The sequence below is a fragment of the Plectropomus leopardus genome, chromosome 14 (assembly GCF_026936395.1).
Source record: "Plectropomus leopardus strain MGB_pleo_1.0 chromosome 14, ASM2693639v1, whole genome shotgun sequence".
NCBI lineage: Eukaryota > Metazoa > Chordata > Actinopteri > Perciformes > Serranidae > Plectropomus > Plectropomus leopardus.
In genome coordinates this window covers 20,059,970-20,072,858 of record NC_142189.1, presented here as the reverse complement: position 1 = coordinate 20,072,858, position 12,889 = coordinate 20,059,970, and the positions used below count along the sequence as shown (strand labels likewise).

The 12,889-nt window shown below is 41.8% G+C and overlaps 1 protein-coding gene across 12 annotated transcripts in view; it reads right to left on the bottom strand.

The window, feature by feature from the left end:
* esrrb (estrogen-related receptor beta) overlaps positions 1–12,889 on the bottom strand; it is a 50,787-nt gene that overhangs the window by 30,489 nt on the left and 7,409 nt on the right. For 7 of the 12 annotated variants that reach the window (XM_088087373.1, XM_088087379.1, XM_088087374.1 and 4 more), the window contains 2 exons: positions 12,579–12,647; positions 597–1,006 (listed from right to left, as the gene is read on the bottom strand). In XM_088087373.1, the coding sequence (XP_087943499.1) occupies positions 597–1,006; positions 12,579–12,647 (479 nt within the window). Of the gene's footprint in view, positions 1–596; positions 1,007–2,847; positions 3,118–5,293; positions 8,081–12,578; positions 12,648–12,889 lie in introns of those variants that run through there. The other 5 variants (XM_088087380.1, XM_088087376.1, XM_088087377.1 and 2 more) reach the window with 4 other exon arrangements.

Below are 12,889 nucleotides of genomic sequence, written 5' to 3'. Positions count from 1 at the left end.
CCAATCGCACCCTAGTCCCCGCATGCACACACTCATGCACGCAAACACAAAACAGGAGACACATAATAAAGCATGTTCTCTGAGCCCCCCAAGGCATCTGGGCAAATAGCCCCTACACTCCACCAAATCTGACCTCTGAGTGATGATGTCATGGCAGGCATACACCACCAGCCATGACAGATGATGTAATCACCTACATTTGTGATCTGTCCCATGTCAAAATATTCCTCTGGTTTCTGTTTTTTTTTTTTAAAGCCAGTACAATCAGTGTTTTTAAAATGCAGTTATTTGATAATTTGAGTATAAGTTTGCAAGTCTGTCCTGTGGTACTTTGGCACTGTACATTGTAATGTAATCCAAAACAAACATTTTTTTAATGGAGGTTGCTGGTCTCAAGAGGTAGAGAAGACATTTTTCACACTCCAGTGATTTTTTTTACATAGCAAATCGCTACGACTGAGTATGTTTCAGTGTTTTTGTAAGGCCAAAGGTGTCTTGTATGGAGGGTGTTTTCATGTCAGGTGATGCAGCAACATGGGATGAAGTAACTCGTATTGAGTGTTTGTTAGGAGGGGGAGGTGAGAGGAGAAAAATACCTTGTATTGTCCTTTTAAAAAAGGCTTTGCAGGCCTCACATGAGGCCACCCCATAGTGATACCCCGAGGCTATATCTCCACAGACCAGGCACAGCCTCTTGGGGAGGGAGTTCAACATGTATTCGCACTTTATGGACGAGTCCTCCATGATGGTGCTGGAGCAGTCGTCATATCGCTTGCGGCAGGTGCCGGCCCCGAGCCCACTGGGCGTGAACATAGGTGGAGAGTCCAGGCCGTTTGAGTGGCTGTTCATGGCGCTGACATAGCCACCGCTGGCGTCTGAGTTGCCGCTGGGGCTGTGGTGGCTGACCGTGTCGATGACCGAGGAGGGACTGGACGGCTCCGTCTTGATGTAGGACCCACAACTGGAGGGTAGGTGCCGGTCATCAGCGGCCATTCTATTCAGCAGCCTGAGGGGGAGGGTTGATGGGGAAGGGAGGAGGAGAAGAGATAGATGATTAGCAGAGGTCTTTGGAGAGTAGAAATGAATCTCATCAACCACTGGAGTGACATACATGCCTAAACAGCAAAATAGTCGATAGACATTTGATACAAATTATAATGATTCTCTTGCAATTCATGACAATTATAGCATAAATGCTCTTTTGCTACTTTACAGGAATTGTTGGTACTGTTTGTAAACAGTATCACCAATAAAAGTAAATGCTAACCTCAGATTAACTCTCGTTCAATATATATTAAATAATGTTCCGAACATAGCAAAATAAGAAGAAACATAAATGGGAAATTGCCAAATTTCAGACAGGACACAGTAAAGATGGAAGATGACACATTATGTAGGTTTCATGTGGTCAAATAGTTATACTTCATTAGCCAAAACACAATTAAATGTATTGCATATCGGGTTGCAAAAGTATAACGGTTTCGCATTATACCATGGTATGAAAATAAACTGTCATTACACTATGGACATTTATTTATGGTATTGAGTCTCCTATTATCCTATTATCTCCTTTTATTATTGAATCTCCTATCACCTGTTGTCCTTTTTTCTATTTATTTATTTATTTTTTATTACAAATACTACAAAAATGGTTAAAAAAAAACTTCTTAAAAAAAAGATTTCTTTTGTTTAGGGTCAGGGCAAATAACAATAATAATAACATAAAGTGATACCGTGACTTTTTCTGATACTGCTATCGTACTGTTTTAATCCTAATGGCATATCTACGTTTGTCGTGAGCCTGTTTTTTTCTTTCCAATGTTGTGTTCTTTGTACCACTATGTGTCCTAACCTTCCCTATAAACCAGTGAACCAGAGGGAGGATCCTAAGTGCTTCATTAGCCACACACCACGGCAGCTGAAAAAGCGCTTCAGTGTACAACTACACACAACTACATGCGTGCATGCCCGCACACAACTGCACACATGCCCAAACAATACAAACACACAGAAAGAAAGTGAAAGAGAGAGACAGGGAGGGATAGAAAGAGCAGAAAGAGAGAGAGAGCACTCAAATAACTTAACACGCAAGTGCACGCACACACACACACACACACACACACACACACACACACACACACACACACACACACACACACACACACAGAGCACATCAAGTCTGGGGCATCTCCATAGTTTAGAGCACAGAGTGGACCTTGGCTTGTCTCCTTGAGTCAGCAGTCAACCAAAAGGAAACATGATGGCAAGATATTGACTTTTTCACTGTCTGCCTAATAACTGTATTTTGGAGTACATGCAATATGATGCTGTAACGTGTGCAGACTAAAGTGCAGCCTTTTGGCTGTGGCCACAAAATGCACTCTGAAGCCTTCTTTGCCCATATAAATCTATTTCAGTCTCGCTCTATAACCTTTAACTGGAAATTGCACTGGGAGAACAATGGGGGGAAAAACTTAGCCTGGATGTGTTCAACTCATTTTTTCCGTCTGCAAAGAGAGTGAACTAAAGTGGTGGACTGGTGGAGGAGATGGATAGCTCAATGTATTGGGGCTGCCGTGTAGACACAGTGACCTCTTAGGGTCAAGGCGAGGGCGCACACTTACATACACACACACCCCTTTGCATTAGGTACCATGGAAGGGGTGAAAGGTCACCTGCACTTGCCTGCATTAACAAAATTGAGCCTTGCATGGCTTATGCAAATTCAGACACGGGGGCTCCTAGTGAGTGGCAGCTAGACAGCCCGAAGTTGTGCCTTAGCACATTAGTTCCATTAGCATATTGCCAACTAATGGTAATGTTTACATATTTGACATGTGAGTTTACCATCAGCACAGGGAGAATGGGACGTTCTCTGCTGGGCTCTCTCTGGCTGATTGGACGATAGCTGTCTGTCTCAGAGTGCTTCAGAGGAAACAGGAAGCGAGAGAGGCCTCCGCTGTGTCCCCTACCGGTCGGCCGGACTGCCTCTTGCTCTCTGAGGCTGATTTAATTGTGAGGGTGGGTGACGGAGGGGTTCAGGCCCAGGGGTCAGTGGGTCAACCTTATTTTCTCACCCTGGCTTCCTGGGCCCGTGGAGATGGGGGTCAGCGTGTCAAATTAAATCTCATTCCCAGGTTTCCCTTCCCACTGTCATGTATATTCATCGGAGCTCCAGGTGCCTACCACTTCTGGAAATTCACAAAAAGGTTAACTGCTAAAATAAATAATAAAAAATGCCCCCTGTTAAAACCGTTGACCTTGTGGAATAAGCCCTTTGCCTGAGCACTCCTGGAATTCTTCTTGCAATATAAAGCCTCCACTGTATAAAACTGATACACAACTACCACTGTGCTAGAGAACATGCTGCCTAATGAACACGTTCTCTTTATTAATTGAAACAATGCAAAAAAATGAAATTTACTGGCAGCATCTGTGGCGTTTATTCAAATGTGCTGTTTTAAAAATGGTCCACTTGTACTCTTAAATGTCCTTGCAGACAGAAATTGAAAAATTGACTCCATTTCATACCTTTCTAAAATAGAACTTGCTGCTCTTGATAATGAATGCAGATTGCATCCCCATAAATTAATGCACGGCTCTGTGTTCATCTGCTTTATGTTCTCTGTTTCAGATGGATATGTGCACCTGTGCGATAGGGCACCTGCACTTGGCTTATTAAAGGCTATATATTAAAACGCGGGAGCACAAGATGGCTCCATTTAGCTTTTATTTCACAAATTCAGAGTAAGCTTAACCCCGGTTCAAAGGCCATCTTCAGGGTGACACTTAGCATAATTGCATAAGTGTCTTAACTGTTTCCCCTCCAGCTCAATGTGGTCATTTATAATAAATGTGCTGGCTAGAATCCCCTTAACTCATTCGGCTATGACACATTATACCACTGCTATGCTTATGTTTTTAACAAGCCTGCATATATTGATTAATGATACTGAGGGAATACTAACCACTTGAACCTGGCGTATTAATCAAATAGTCTAAAATATTTCTATAAATATTCGTAATCTGTAATGGGACAGGTCCAATTTAAATCTATAAATACCATTGTATGGGAAAATGAATTATGAGCATTAAATAGTTTGACAGCAGCAATAGTTGTAATAAATAATTCAATATATGGGGCAGGTGCTAATTAGCTTGGGTGCTACAGAGGCAGAGCAGACAGGAAAGGGTCTGCTGAACTAACTGAGACTTGATGCTGTAAAATCTATAGTTCTGACTTCCTTCCTTCCTCAAGGTAAGAGCATTTCAAATTCTGCTGCCTGGCTGCCCAAAGGAGCAGCGCTCGTCTAAGATACAGTATCTCTCCCTCTCGCCTTTTCTCTCTCTGTTCCTCCTCCTTTTGTTCCCTTTGTACTGATCAAAATTCATGCTGAGTAGTGGGTTATGGGCCCGCAAACGCACACTGCGCAGTTTGGTTTTAATCTGATTCCACCTGGCCCTCCTAACAGCATTTCAGATCCCTAATATCATTCCACTGGTGCTGCTGTGACCAGGATTAGCTGGCCTAATGATCTGGCAGCTCGTCTCACACTCTCTGTTCCTCCACTTCCGAGAGAACCGAGGAGCTCTCACGTCTCCCTCGCCTCAGAGCGAAACTCTGAACGTTGGATGACACTGTCGTGAGAACGCAGAACGTTCAGGATCTAATTGAGCCAATTTGTAAGTATTCCTGCTGAGAGCTTTCTGCTCACTTCAGGAGGACATCCTCCACGGTTCTCTGCACTGTAAAATCCAGTTGATCTTACTTTAAATAATCTCTGAAACCAATTGCCTTGAAAAAAGAAAGTAAATATAACTATTAATCTTAATTTATGTTTACTTTGCATTGTAAAGTTTACTTAAATTTAGCTGAATTTACCTAATTTTGAAGTTGTTGCAACTTAAAGACTGATTTAGTCAAACTTAGCATTTTCAAGTTGCAACAGCTTTACAAAATCTAGTCTATATATATATATATATACACACATACATACATACATATATATATATATATATATATATATATATATATATATATATATATATATATATATATATATATATATATACATTTTATTCAAGACAATTGGTTTCCTAGATTTTTTAAAAGTAAACATCAACTTGTCAGATCTTACAGTGTGGGTGATTCCAGCTCTCTCTCTCTGTTTCATGTGTAAATCACACAGAACAATCCTGTGCTAGAGACTCAAAGAATGCGTAAATTCTTGATGTCCTTTTTATTCTCAAGGCCAACAGATGCCAAAAACACCATTTTATAACATTTGCTAACCTCATCCCAGAGTGTCACATCCATGCTACCTGATCAGACTGGGCAAGTGGAGGGGACGGGGCGGGTGGTGGAGGTGGGGTTGACATCTGCAGGCAGGGTGATGGTGATATCAGATGCCCCGGTAGGGGCAGATCTGTCTGGAGAGCCCCAGGCGATGTGGCCTGATAAGCCACTGGCCCCAGAGTCAGCGCTGGTAGGACGAACTCAATTAGCTCCTGACAGACCTCCTCTCAGCCCGGCTCAGCTTCCCGCCACAGCAAGAGCCCACTGGCAGCTGCCACGCTGACCTCTCCTCCAGGGGCCACTGCCACCTTTTACCGCTCCAACACACAGCCAGGGATTCATTTTTAGGAGAGCGGACACCAGGCTGAAATTCTGCACAGCCCGACTAAAGTAACAGAAAAACGTGAAGTAGTGTGTGTGCAAACAAGGGTGTTCGTTGTGTGTTCTGGCAGGGGAAAATGATGAAAAAATGAAAAAGGACTCAGAGAGGGGTTTGGGGTGGTCCTTGGGGGAAAAAAAGGGGATGGAGATCCCAAAACACACCTCAATGAAATATGGAAGACGCCTCTCTGTCTAACTGGTCCCCATCAGGGGAATAAGGGGCGATGTGCATGTGTGTCTGTACCAATGTTGCATGAGCTTATGTGCTCATAGGTCTGAGTGTGTGTTTGTGTTGCAGACAGAATATGAAAGATTGAAACACAGCAGGGGGTTGGGATGAGGTGGGGGGGGTGACGGCTGTGGTTTGGTTGGAGGCAAGCCCGGCACTCCATAGGGACCCATTCTAATCTATAAGGGAGAGGCCCCTAATTTTGGAGTTTCTCATTCATTAGTCCTACTCTGGCAGAGAGAGGAGGGAGCGGATGGGGTTGGACCTGAAGGGAGGGGAGGGGCCTCTTTATTAACAGATATGCCAGACACTCAGGAGAAGCTGACAGAGATTTATGATGTGCAGATCTATCGAGGCAAACAAAAGGGAAGTCGAGGAGACAAAAAAAAAACAGGAAAAGAGGGGAAGAGAAAGTAAGCGATACATGAGGGGAAGAGAGAGAGGAGATGGAGAGAGAGCGGTGTTTATGGTACCGATGGAGAGTGAGGGCCCTGGATCGATAGTCCGTAGGCTGGGGGCTCGTGCAGGGTTACCACTGGGGGGGACCGTGCTGCTCTGTGGCCTGGGCAATTAAGTTTTTCAGTCTCCAGCAGAGGATTATATTTAGCTGCTCCACAGCGATGTCACTGTAGTCTTTATAAAGCTATGAGCTCACTCCACTACGACAACATGAGCCCCATGCTCCAGCGGCACCACAAGAAAGCGCTGGCCAAGAAGCAGATCACATCTATTGATCCCCCCCTCTTGCTCCTTCCTGTTCTAGAGATGCTGCTGGCAGGAAAGAGAGAGCCTCTTGTGATACAGGCGCTGCTGTTTGTCTGACGTAAACTGTCTGGGCCGCACTGGGCAGATCTGGTTCTTATAAGAGGGCTGAGTTCAGGATGTTGAGAGAAGCAAATGGCTAATGACAGAGCGACCGTCAGTGGGGGATGTGAGGGAGTTGACTCTAAACTTCCCACTGTGGAAAGCAAAGAGTTAACAGTCTGTGCGGACCCGGTGGGGAAGCTCCCTGCAGAAATGGACAGCTCATCACACTATGTAAAAAGAAGTTCAGTGATAAGTCCAGCCTGCCGAGCAGTACATTTGGGATCAAATTTCTAATTCTGTCTTTTCATTAGAAAAGATTAGTTTCCATTACGCCCATTATGTGGCATGGCCATGGTATAATTTAACAACATGCATTTACAATGGCTCGTGATAACTAGAAAAAGTAATTATAGTCCACTACTGGCTAAAAATCACCCTTAGAAACAGCCTCTAATTATCAGTGTTTTGTACATTAAAGACTCCTTCACAGCTGGTGTGGGTAATGACATCAGACACGAGCTGGTGTTGTGTGATACGTTACTGATACACTGACGGCAATATCGCAATACGCTCTCTGGTTATACAGAAGCATACATGGATCCTTCCTTTACAACACATCGCTCAGTTAAGCTCTCTGTCCCTTTATGACTGTTGAACATTTGAATTATGGAACATATCACAACAAAGATACAACTTCTTGCATCATCTTGTTTGGCTTTTAAAAAAGTTGTCAAACTTATATCTTAGCTTTTTGTAAATTATCTTGACATTTTAGTGAAACTGTGCTTTCTTTTGTTACACGTATGCTGATGTATTGGAAATTAATGTCTTGCAAAATGTTGTTTTATCACAAAATCTCATGCATCTTGATGCCACCATTAACATTTCATTATCATGACAGAATATCATGACTAGTGTTGTCAAATATGTTGATTTATTATCGATAGAAATCAATGAGAACACGTGAATGAGTTTCAATTCTCATTTTCCGCAGCAATGATACACCGGTACCAGCTGCACTTTCTTGTTTACTTGTATTGTTTATGTTTACTGCTTTTATTTCGCTGCTCTCTGCTGCTAACCAAGAAAATAAAAGTTGTTATCTTGTTACAGCCTTGTTATATTTATCTTTTAGTCAATAAAAAAATATGCTCTCAATGTAAATGTATCCCCATGGTATCATAAATGGTTCTGTATGTATATATAAGTGAGACATTCCAGTATCACTAATACTAATCATGAGTCACCTTGGCCAGTCGTAAAAAGTGTAATTTTCCTTAATAAACTTGCAAAATATGATAATATAATAAATCAATAAAATCAAAGGAAAAGATTCAAAATAGGGATGCCCTGATCCAAAACTGATATCAGATTTTGGGCTGATACTGCCTCAGATCAGGTATCAGTGACAATGGTGTTGATGTATTCAAGTAAATTCTATGTCTGTCTATGTCTGATTACACGTGTGTACTGGATTTTCAGTACCACTGAGAAACCAATACAATTTAAAATAACTGTGGTAACCAACAATAATTCAGACTGTTTTACATTAATAAAAACAATATTATTGTGGTAGTGCAAATGTTCGAAAGCCTCTCGTCACATATAAAAAAGCAAGTAAAAAACAGAACAAAACAAAAGCCTATATACAACCGAAGTGAAGAGAGGGCGCCACTGTGAGTGAGCGAGAGGAGGCGGGGCTATGGGGGCGCTCCAGCGGTGTGTGTGCTATCTCGCTGTTGGATAGAAGAGAGAGCAAGAAAGTAATATCTATACTATCGATACTTTGAAAATGAGTATTGACACCTTTCAAATATCCAGATGTTACATGCATCAATAAATCAATATTTTTGACAACAGAGATATTTATGTATTAATGTTAAATTTTTTTCACTAAGCTAGGAAAGCAACGTTTAAGTCCAGTTGGATGTTATAATAAATGATGATCTGAGTCACTTCCACATACAGCTTAATGGATCAGAGCTTGGTATTGGCTGATACCCAAAGACCGGGAATTACAGTTGGTATTGTGACGAATTGGTGTACCCCTAATTCAAAGATTCAATAAGACTAAAATGTCAACACTGTCAAAATAATGTAATAAAAAATAAAGAGAATTTGGTAATGTGCCCCAGAATAACTGACCAGGCCAATATTGCATGAGTGAGTCATAAAAAAATCTGTTTTATGCTACAAAAGCCTTTTAAAACAAGCTTTTGTTTAACTGCCATAAATTATGTGGAAAGCCAGCTGATATCAACCACAGCACACCTCTCACGTACTCCCAGTAGGGTTCCTTATGTAAAATAAAGAGGGAGGGATTATAAAATATGAATGATGGAAACTAGAGCAAAAGATCCAGACTGGTTAATTTTATCAGAGAGGCGATGGATATCCTGATTATGATGCTTTTTTTCTTTTTTTTTTGCATGGTGTGAGTATGTGTGTGTGTGCGTGTGTGTGTGTGTGTCATAAACAGAAAGAAATATTATTATAAAGGGTTAAGGCTATTTAACACAGTCCAGTGTAAATCACAGGTTTAGACACAGTGACTGTGCGTACAGGAGGACGGAGGCATAGAGCCATGCATGAAATTACTTCATTAATCTTCTTCTGATAGGCCGTCCTTGTTTAGGGGGGAACTCTACCTGCTTAAAACAAAGAGCCCGCCCTGCCTCCATCATAAATTGTCCTCTTCATAAGAAGAAGAGCCAAATACAAACAGACAAACACACATGCATACACAGGGCCGGCAAAATTAACAGGGCTAAATTAGCAGGTTTATCAGGTGTCCAGGATCATTTAAATGCAACCACATGTGTAAATGTTTGTACAAGTTCACAGTCAGTGAGACATCATGGGGCACGAGTTAAATTAAAATAACATGCATTACACAGCATGATTGAACATGATTTCTCACATTTCGAAACTGTAGTTTGTGGCACATGATTCAAACAGTTCCAAAATGAATTGATGCCGTTCAAAACACCACTGCTATGACTGTCTGCCTCAGCAGCAGACACAGTCATAGCAATAGCCTCTAGCTTTTTACAGGCTCATCTCTACCAGCTGCCACACATTCCCCATAAATAGTGCTGGTAATAAAAAGACGGGTGGGCCTAACTGATTTATACGCTAGTGTCCACCACCACACCATTCAGGAATAATTAAACTTTGGGGATATTTCCTGAATTAATGTCTCCTTCAGGGGGCAATCTAAACATACATTTCAACGTTCTTCCCGTCTGATGTCGGTGGATGTACTGGGAGGGAGGGACTCTCCAAGTGGCAGGTTCAACAACCAGACACTCAATGTGACCATTCGATCGCACTTAGTGCTGTAGGGGTGGTCTCACAAGGAGGCATTTTAATATGTTTTGTGACCAACAGGAAAATACACACATAGGCACACAAGCAAACAGGAATACACAATGAGATGCAAACACTCTTTTACACATAACAAATCTGCCAGATATCGGATGAAATGACCATGTGAGTGAAGTTGTAAACAAGCGGTTTTATGAGACATGAAAGAAACAAAGTTAACCTGTAACGAATAACTTTTTTGTGTAACAGAGTCAAAACCTAGCCTGATTATCAGATTAATGTTATATCAGCAACGTATCAATTATATTTAGTTTTGAAGACCCTGGATCACTTATTTCGAAAAACAGAATTTTACAGCATGTTTTGAGTCACTTGGAAATTGAAATGGAAGGAGTTTTGTTATTTATGTAACATGAGCAATGCTTATTTGACATGGGTCAAAAGAGTCAAATTCGCAGTGGCGGTCCTAGACTCTGGGGGGCCCCAGGCAAAGAAACCAAGAGCACCCCCAAAACACACATACTTAAAACTACATTAAGTCAAAAAATGCATTTGGTCAATTTTCATGTTCAATCAAATATGTCAATCATTTATATTAAAAAAAAAGAATAACAGAATGCACGCTCGCACACACATATTTGAACATTTAGTTGTAATACGCTTGTTAGAAGGGGCCTCACTTAGGACTTTTTTTTTTTTTTTACCACAGCCGCAGTGCATTGTAGTGCCTTTATGAGAGGTTTAAGGGTGTCATTGCAAACTGTACAAATATGAGAAGCCACTGGGGGCCTCCCAGCATTTTTTGGGGGTGGCCAAACATTTGTCTGGTTTGCTTGTCTTGATGGTGCGCCCCTGCAAACACGTCGATACAAATTCCTGTTCAGCACAGAGAAACTAGGCCTACAGTGGTTGGCTTTTTGCACACTGCCATGTTAATGGCTGGTTATTGGTCACATCTACCTCCCTGGGGCAAATCAGGGATGAGTGATAGTAGTACTCTCTCTCTCTCTAAAAGACACATCCATAACATAGCTACCATAAATGTGTACACTGCATCAGTCTTTTTATTTTCATAGTTTAGCTGTTGATGCCAGGCTGCACAGTTTTCCTCCAAACTATCGACTGCTTGTTTTTAAACATGAGCCTGAAACATTTAAATCACAGCTTTCTAAAGAGCAATGAGAAAATAAAAAGTGCTTGGTTAAAAGCTGTAATGGGTGCAAGGCTCACCCGGACTATGTAGAGGAGACTTGGGTGAAGCTGTCAGTGGGAATCAGAGCTGCTACCGTGACGGACGGTTTCAATATTGATTTCATAAATAAACAAAGCTAACCATCGATCCTAATGTTATTTTGCATTTCAATTACTGCTCCGAAACATAACCTTCAAACAACTGGCCGTTCAATACCAATAGCCTTCACTGATAAACACCCATATAGTTACCCACCTTACATCACATTTTCTCACCAAGTGTGAATTAGTGCACCTAGAATTTTATATAGTGAGGTTGAAAAGCAGCAGCGTTTCTATCTATTGCACCGCTAGAGAGAACTGTTTAATACATGGCAAATACAGAAAACTTCAGCTTAGTGTTTTCAGTTTCATGTTTTCTTGTAATTTACCGTGCCACTGTTTTAATTGTGTTATGAATATCTCCCTTCTTGACTTATTTTCCTCAACTTCTGTGTTCTAGAGTGTATGTGCGTGTGTGTGCGTACATGCATGTGTGTATAAATGAAGAGGAGCCCTTCAGTGTTGGAGCAACAGGAAGAAGTGCTGACGCACCGTGTCAGTGATAGCACTCTGCTGCCACAAGGGCATGAGAGCCCACGTAGGCTAGCATTATCCTTCTAGACTAATGGACCTAGTTATTTTTAAACAGATTCTCACACTGCAGTGAAGGTGTCCAAGGTTACCATGGATGAGAAATCAGAAGGGACGCGTGCGGTGACGGCTGGTGGTTTTCTGTGCGGGTGGATGTTGTGAAATAGCCAAAGAGGCATGATAGCTAATCACTGAGAGGTGTAAAGGCCGAACATCAGATGAGGTCTCAAGAGGTAGCATGATATAAGAACGGCAATATCAAAAGTTGTCTAATTATATCCAAAAATAAAATGTACTTTCTGCAAACTTTCTGTTATGTTTGTGATGTTGGTTGTTATGAAAAGAAAAAAGTTGACTGGTATTTTTACACCGATTTTAATGCAAAATATTAAACAGGGTGCACTGGAATTCAGAAGAAATTACAAGTCTGCATTTTGCATGCTTTTCTTATGCTTATTTTTAATTAATTACCTATGGAATAGAGCACCCAATGGTGGGGTAAAACCACTACAAATGAATGTGTGAATTTGCCAGCCTAAGCACTATCAAGTATGAACCTGAAAACATCTGAAGCTACAGAACAGTGAACATCCAGAGAGTGTCAATATACTCTGCATCCCCATTTGGCCTGGAGAGGGACAACATGCTCCACCCTCCCCCCGCTCAGCTTGAGCTGAGTGACATATTTACAGTGAAAGTAATGATACTAGATACCAGAAATGAGAGGGCTCCAGCGTGGCCAGTGGACTCAGGAATCTCTCTAATGAATTGGACAACAAAGCCCTGTTGGTACAAGGAAGAAGTATTTAGAATCGGGTGACAAACTGAATTTTAAAACATTAGGTTTTCTTTAAAAAACAGCCCTTAAAAGCTCTGGGAGATGAGGAGGGTGGGAGTGGGACAGGTGGGGCTGGCTGGTCAGCTGGGCTGGACGCTGCAGCTACAGAGGCCACCAGCTCCTGGCTCGTAGCGGGGTGGCCATTCTCGGCCAGGAGCCTCTTCTGGTAATGTATTCTGAAACCAAA